Source organism: Megalobrama amblycephala, linkage group LG3, assembly GCF_018812025.1.
Source record: "Megalobrama amblycephala isolate DHTTF-2021 linkage group LG3, ASM1881202v1, whole genome shotgun sequence".
NCBI classification, from domain to species: Eukaryota; Metazoa; Chordata; class Actinopteri; order Cypriniformes; family Xenocyprididae; genus Megalobrama; species Megalobrama amblycephala.
This window is the reverse complement of record NC_063046.1, coordinates 27,010,748-27,018,424: the sequence shown is the minus strand read 5'-3', so window position 1 is coordinate 27,018,424 and position 7,677 is coordinate 27,010,748. Positions and strand designations below refer to the sequence as shown.

At 41.1% G+C, this 7,677-nt stretch overlaps 1 protein-coding gene across 1 annotated transcript; it reads left to right on the top strand.

The window, feature by feature from the left end:
• The first annotated feature begins 153 nt into the window (after positions 1 to 153).
• On the top strand, positions 154 to 7,505 carry garem (GRB2 associated, regulator of MAPK1). The gene is made up of 6 exons (XM_048184741.1): positions 154 to 515; positions 1,520 to 1,660; positions 2,309 to 2,439; positions 3,965 to 5,137; positions 6,022 to 6,191; positions 6,300 to 7,505. Exons 1-6 carry the CDS (start codon positions 395 to 397, stop codon positions 7,150 to 7,152), a joined length of 2,589 nt encoding a protein of 862 aa, XP_048040698.1. The 5' UTR covers positions 154 to 394; the 3' UTR covers positions 7,153 to 7,505.
• The last annotated feature ends 172 nt before the right edge of the window (positions 7,506 to 7,677 follow it).

Sequence of the window (7,677 nt, the reverse complement as noted above, 5' to 3'; positions counted from 1 at the left end):
TTATTATTTTTTCATGTAGCTTAGTTACTATTGCGTCCTTGTTTGTATTTACGTTGTTTGTTGAATGTTTTAAGAGCCTACTGAATTGTTTTGTATTTATGAAATTCAATTTAAAAACCACAAGGTATAACTATTGGCGCTGGTTGCCCGAGCAACAGCTGGAGCTACTGGGAAGAGGAAATAGCCACTCCAGCTCCGAGTTCGCTACGGTATGTGATACATGGCATTTCCTGTCAGTGTAAATAGACGGTCGGCTGACATGGCATCACTTACAATCCACGACTGCCTTTGAGTCAACAAAAGGACATCTAACGAAGCTTTCTCCATGAAAGAGCCGTTCTTCACTGCAGATGCATGCTGCGGTGGGTTAACGTGCTGATGTTAGCAAGCTAACATGGACCTTGGATCAATGCTGTACAACAGTTTGAAAGATGTAACGTGGAGTACGACGACACTACCTTTGGACAGACTTGTTAGTGCCTACAGACTACCACAGATTGTGAAGTTGGACAGCGGTAAGATTTGTCCTGAGTTGTGTTGGTGTTGTGTGCAACAGCGGCAGCTGCGCGTGGGCGGGCGCGCTCCAGTGGAATTCCAATAATTAGCCGCTTCGCGCGCTAGGCTAACGAGAGCCTTCACTCCATTAACACACACAGCGGTATGCCTTTAAACCGGGGGCTCTACCGACATCGCGTACACAGTCGACATTAAAAGTGATGCATTTTTAGTTGTTCTGAATCAGTTAAAAACCAAACAGCCAAATAAAACGCGGAAAAGAGAGGCATGGATGTTAGCAGGCTAACGCACATTAGCCAGAGGCCAGAGAGTTAAATAACAGATTGCATGCAGTCAAACACCGACCTTTATAACATTTAATTTTTATTATCTACTTCAAAATTCCTTGATTTTTCGAACTAGACCACAATCTCCGCAACTTCCTCAATTCTGAAACTTTAGGTGCTTTTTATACTGAAGAAATTAAAATGTGTGAAGCTCTAGTAATAAAGGCTTAATGGAGTTGTTTATTTATCTGCGTTTTAATTGCTTAAAATGTAAACTTTGAATGCTGTTATGTGTGTGAGCTGAGCTCAGTGCTGCCTGTGTGTAAAGATGGAGGAAGTCGTAATATCAGGGGAACTAGATCATTATCATTATGGGAACTAGGGCATTATAATCAGACTCACTGACTGAACCCTTGTGCGCTCATTGGGTACGACAGAGCTCAAGGCACACACAAGTAACCCATCTCACCTCTTAGATTAGTTTATGTGAATGCTCTAATTACATACTTTTTTGACATTATATAAGTAGAGTAAATTATGACCTTCTTGTTTTTTTGCAACAGCTGTTCTTTAGATCTGTTTTATTGTGGACTTAATCCATAAGCACCACCTACGCAAATTGCTTCTTTGCTGTGATTTTTATTTTGTTTTATTTTTATTTATTTTTTTACTTTGACAAAACAAAACATTATTAAGGTCACTGTTCCATAGTGATGTCATATTGTGTTTCACCTCAGGGGAATCGGTGGAAGGGCTGAGAGAAAATGACTACCTCTTGATTCATTCATGCCGGCAGTGGACCACAATTACCGCCCATAGCCTAGAGGAGGGCCATTATGTCATCGGACCGAAAATCGAGATCCCTGTCCATTATGAGGGTAAGCCACTCAGTTGTTGTAGTGCAGCATGTACTGTTTGAAGAAACGTCTTGTTCTTTCTCGCACCTTATGTGTATTTCCATAAGTAAGTCAAAGGAAATAAAAGTTAGTCTGCTAGGATACACTGTTATTGCTACGTATTAAAACAGAATGCTGTTGTATTTCTCATCTGCTTTTAGTTAGGCGTTCATTAGCTAATTGGTCTCTTCATATTGACATTCCTCTTGCTATGGAGAGGGTCAGTTGGCCACTTAAAGGAAACAAGACCTTCATCTGAATTAAAAAACCCTGGATTTGGTTCATACAGACCTATTTAACTGTCTATTTTCCTACTTCTTTCACTGTTGCAGTGTTTTGACCTGTATATAATTTGGCAAAATATTATTGTTTATATTTCAGTTCAAGGAATAAAAAATGAACAGTTGTATCAATTAATTATATTCAAATCTAAATGGGAGTTTTTTGATATGCCCAAATTTGATTTAATTTATTTTTTCACTTTAAGTAGAAATGTCCTGGCAACTTGAAATCCAATCTATTTGAAATGATATATTGTATGTTTATGTTACTGAAACAATGAACATATTGACAATACTAATGCTGCTTTATCATTGTCATGATGTTCCATAATTCCTCTGTATGTCTCAGGCCAGTTTAAGCTGCTGGAGCAGGACAGGGACATCAAGGAGCCTGTGCAGTACTTCAACAGTGTGGAGGAAGTGGCCAAAGCATTCCCTGAGCGAGTTTATGTCATGGAGGAAATAACCTTCAATGTCAAGGTCTGTTTTTTTTTGCTCATGGCAGCCACTAGCTACGTTTACATGGACGCTTTTTGTTATTTTAGTTGCAATGAAATCATTCTGATTGATAAATCCGAACGTAGTGTTAACATGAACGCTAAATAAAGGGATCGGGTTGATGTTACAAGCTTTAAATCGGAATTGATGTTTTTTTTTGTTTTTTTACATGCACACACTGCACAAATATACAGGGTTTTCTACTGTTTGAGCATACTATTCTCCTAAATTTCTTCTTTTCTTTGTTTTAAAGAGAATACTTAATATTTATCTATATTGGGTCCTAATTATGAGACAGTGAGCACATGAACCGTTGTTGTGCTGCTTATATATTAAGCAGTAAAAACACCCCTTCCTGCGCCCAAAACAAGGCGTCTGTGGATGAAAGTCCGAAACAAGGACTGGTGGGACGTTTTCCTGCTCCACTTCACAGACGATGAGTGAAAGGAGAATTTTAGAATGACACTTCATTCAACAACAACAACAGTATGTTCCTTATGTCATACGTCATTACGCCATTTCTGTCATTTCACATGCGCAGTACTTTCCAGTTTCAGTTTTAAAGTGTTTACATGTCCTCTTGATCGGATTAATATGAAATGAAATTTTAATCAGATTTGGCCAATTCATTCCGATTGACGTGGTTACGTGACATTTTCATTCCGACTGTGCTAGTCGGATTATTTGGGTCCATGTAAACGCAGCTACGCTTTTTGATTTAGACATTTATCGGAATGGTTTCGCAGGCATTGTATTTGTAATTTGAAATGTATATCTGTTCAACATTGATTTGCCTTAATTTTGTAGGCTTAACTCACCCAAAAATTAAAATTCTGTCAATAATTACTCACCCTCATGTTGTTCCAAACCCGCAAGACCTTTGTGTCAGTCCCCTACGCAGTAAGCACAGTGCAGTGCTTCCGGGTTCTACGCCAGAACGCCGAATAATTATTGGCCAGCTCCTGCGTCAGCATCACGGCCATGTGTCGTGAACAGCGTCGGCCAATACTGAGCTGGCGTTCTGACGTAGAACCCGGAAGCACTGCACTGTGCTTACTGCACTGTGCTTACTGCTTCAACTGAGTAGGAGACTGACTGGGAAGAGAAGAGATTGTTGAATATTGTCGTTATTTTTGTTTTGTTTTTGCACACAAAAAGTATTCTCGTCGCTTCATAAAATTAAGGTTGAACCACTGCAGTCACGTCAACTGTTTAAACGATTCTTTAGTACCTTTCTGGACCTTGACAGTGGTAATTAAATTGTCTATGGAGGAGTCAGAGAGCTCTCAGGTTCCTTCATCAAAAATATCTTAATTTGTGTTCCAAAGAGGAACAAAGGTCTTATGGGGTTTGGAACGCCATGAGGTTGAGTAATTCATGACATAATTGTCATTTTTGGGTGAACTAACCCTTTAAGATTTGCGGCAGTCAAAGGTCTTCTGTCTGACTAGCATTATTTGACTACATTTTTTTTTCTGTGATCTGTTCAAATTGCTTTTTCTCTTAGATGGCATCAGGAGAATCCAATGAGGACACAGAAGTCTACAACATCACACTGAGCACTGGGGATGAGCTGACACTAATGGGCCAGGCTGAGATCCTCTATGCCAAAACGTCGCGAGAAAAATCACGTTTCAACACTATCTTCAAGCGCATCGGCAAGCTTAACTCCATCAGTAAGCTTGGCCGTGGAAAGATGCCCTGCCTTATCTGCATGAACCACCGCACCAATGAGAGCATCAGCCTGCCTTTCCAGTGCCGTGGTCGCTTCAGTACCTGCTCCCCACTGGAGCTGCAGATGCAGGAAGGTGAACACACTATTCGTACAATCGTGGAGAAGACCAGGTTACCTGTGAACGTCATGGTGCCCAGCAGCCCGCCACGTAATCCGCATGACCTCCATTTGATCCGCGAAGGCCATCGATATAAGCTTGTCAACATCCAGACTAAGACAGTGGTGGTGTGTTGCGTGTTGCGTTCGAACAAAATACTGCCAGTGCACTTCCCCTTGCACGTGTCTACAGCACTGCCACGTTTACTGGTGCCTGAAGGGCTGCTTCAAGGAGAAGCCTGGCTGGAGACAGTGGTCCACCGCTGGTTTGCTTACTGCCAGGAGCAGTTCGACATTGACGACTACTCTAGGGCAGTCCGTGACGTGCGGGTGGACTGGATCGAGGACGGAAAGAGCCCGAAAAGTAGCACCTGTGGAACAGGAATCTGCAACAGCAGTGGAAGCGGGAGCAATGGCTGCCCCTCACATGTGCATTTGCCAAGCTCTCTAAGTTCAGCCCGGGATGAGCTGACACAGTCATTTCATCGCCTGTCTGTCTGTGTCTACGGAAACAATCTCCATGGGAACAGCGAGGTGAATCTTCAGGGTTGCGTTAGCTTATGTGGAGATTGTGGGCCAGCAGAACCACCGGATGCAGATTATCTGTTTCCTGAACTGCTGGAGAGTTCTTCAGGCTCCCTTAAACCAGATGTGCCATACGAGGAGCTTTGGATGGATCATATTAAGAATCCCGGACCTGTGCTAGACCACACTGAGGGTGTCCGGGGAAACTCTACCGTCTCTGGCTGCACGACTGTACTGCCATTCTCCACAGCAGGTCCTACAAGTGCACTGCTTGGCACAGATGTCAATCTACCTCCACCTCCGGTGCCTCCAAAGTCTGAAGCTGTAAGTTCATTTTTACTAGTTTAATCTTAAGTCTATTTAAAAAAAAATTTTTACTCAACATTTGCACAAATCTATGCTATTGTAAAAATGTTTGGTCAAAAAATATATATATTTTTTTTGGTTTGTTTGTTTTTTCATGTTCATGATCATGTGAATACTGGAATAATGGCTGCTGAAAATTCAGCTTTGCCATCACAGGAATAAATTACAATTTAAAATGTATTAATATAGAAAACATTAAATAGGAATGGTATTTCACAAAATTAATGTTTTTACTGTATTTTTGATCAAATAAATGTAGCTTTGGGGGCATAAGACTTCTTTCAAAAATATTTAAAGAATTTTAACCATAGTGTATATTATTTTTGATAACCTGTAGAAAATATCTGGGTTCAGATGGTCATGTAAAACAATGTAGAGTTAAACTTCTTTGCAAGCAATAGTGATTTGTGAGTGAATTGTTCTTTTGAGTCAGTTCTTTTGGTTTAATTTCTAAAAATCCTTATTCAGTAAAACAAAAGACTGGAAAAGTCATTGCTCAAAAAGAGTGGAAATGCTGAATATAAAGTTTACACTTGATACACCTGATCAAACAATCCATGATTTTAAGGCTGTTTGCAGGTTCCACACTCAGAGACAAGGCAAAGTTTATTCTGTGCTTACATAGTGACTTATTTGTGTACTCTGTTGGTCATTCAGTGAAGGTCTAATTCTTTTCCAAGTAGGAACAAAGGTTAAAATTTTATGTGTTTTCAAGGCCTTGTTGATAAATTTGCAGTCTGTCTCAAGAAATCTGTATCTGTTCACTCCCCTAATAATATAATTGTAATATTCACATTTTACAGCCATTACAGTTTTTTTTTTTTTTTTGGTCACCTTTGCAGGTGAAGGAGGAGTGCCGATTGTTGAATGCTCCACCGATTCCACCAAGGAGCTCCAAGCAGGCAGGCTCAAGCAGTGCCACAGTGCCATACCCTCCTGCCAAGCCACGTCAGACAGATACCCGCTCCCCAAGCCCAACACTATCCTATTACTCGTCTGGCTTACACAACATGTGAGTTACGCATTGTTTTGATTGACAAATGGACATTAGTTTTTATGAACTGCATTACTTATAATGACTGAATGATCCTCTTCTCCCTTCCCTGTTCTCCATCAATAGAGGTGGAGAGGGCGAATCTCAGAGTGAATCAGATGATCAGAACCATGCATGTTACCCATGTAACTGGATCAGACCAGATGCCACTGAAGGCTCCAAGCCTCTTCCTTGCCTCAGTCCTTCGGTAGATGCCTCTTTCTCCCGCCTTTCCTGGCCTAACGATTTCTGCGTGGGTGACTCGTCTAAAGGTGAGGACTTCACGTCGCTTCACTGCCGGAGTTACTCCAGTTATCCTCGGAAGAGGACCCCTGGTACTCCTAAGGCTTGTCCTTCAGGCTTGTTAGACTGGCAAGCAAATTGTGATGGGAGTGCTGTGGCCTCCAAGGCCCAAAAGTTTTCCCAGTCTGCCCAGTTTTGCACCAAGTCCACCAGCTACAACATGGAAATGTGCAGAGACAAATCCACAGAGGAATGTAACACTAATCAAAGCCAGTCCTGCCCTATCTTGCCTCCAAGAACCCCTAAATGTAACGATACAAAGAAAGACGAGTGTGCTGTTACAGCAGTTACAGCCATGGCTGATGTGGACGTTCTGGAACTTGAGTCCAAAAGCTGCTTGCTTGAAAGAGAGCATCACGGCACTACAGATGTGTTCTCCATTTCCTGTCCTGTAGCTACAGGCTTGTCTTGGCAACCACCAAGTAATCTATCAGGTATCTCCATTGAGGAGGTTTCTAAGTCACTACGGTTTATTGGTTTGGCAGATGATGTTGTCTCTTTGTTTGTGCAAGAAAAAATTGATGGAAATTTGCTCCTGCAGCTAACAGAGGAGATTCTGTCAGAAGACTTTAAGCTTAGCAAACTTCAAGTGAAGAAACTCATGCAGTTTATTAATGGCTGGAGGCCAAAAATGTAAGGCTGAACAAGCAAGCCAGTCTAGAGCAAAACATGCAATGTGCTGCAGGGAAACGGCAGCAAATATGGGCCTTCAGTATTGCATTAGACAGTTTTGTATCTCAATGCTATGCAGTCTTGTAATGATTTTAATAGCCATTCTGTTTAATATATACATGTATATAAATCTATATATTGATTGCTTTGTGTATTAACCTGTACCCATCTCTGTAATCTCTCTGACCTTACGGTACCTGCACAACAGACTTTATTTGCTCGAACCCAAAGCCTTTGAAAAACCTGAAGGTATTCTGACCCAATCCAACTGTGGCCTAAGTTTCTTTTGTTGTTGATCAATAAAGATGATTGACAATCGATTGGGTAATTTCTTTACTTGAACAAATATAACTTTTTGTTTTACCATATGTAAGGAATAATTGATGACGGGTCGTTGAATTATTCCGCTGATACTATAGTTACCACACCTCAAGACATTTGTCAGGTTTTCGTCCTTAAAATGCTCATGTGTAGGACTAATTTCTTATAC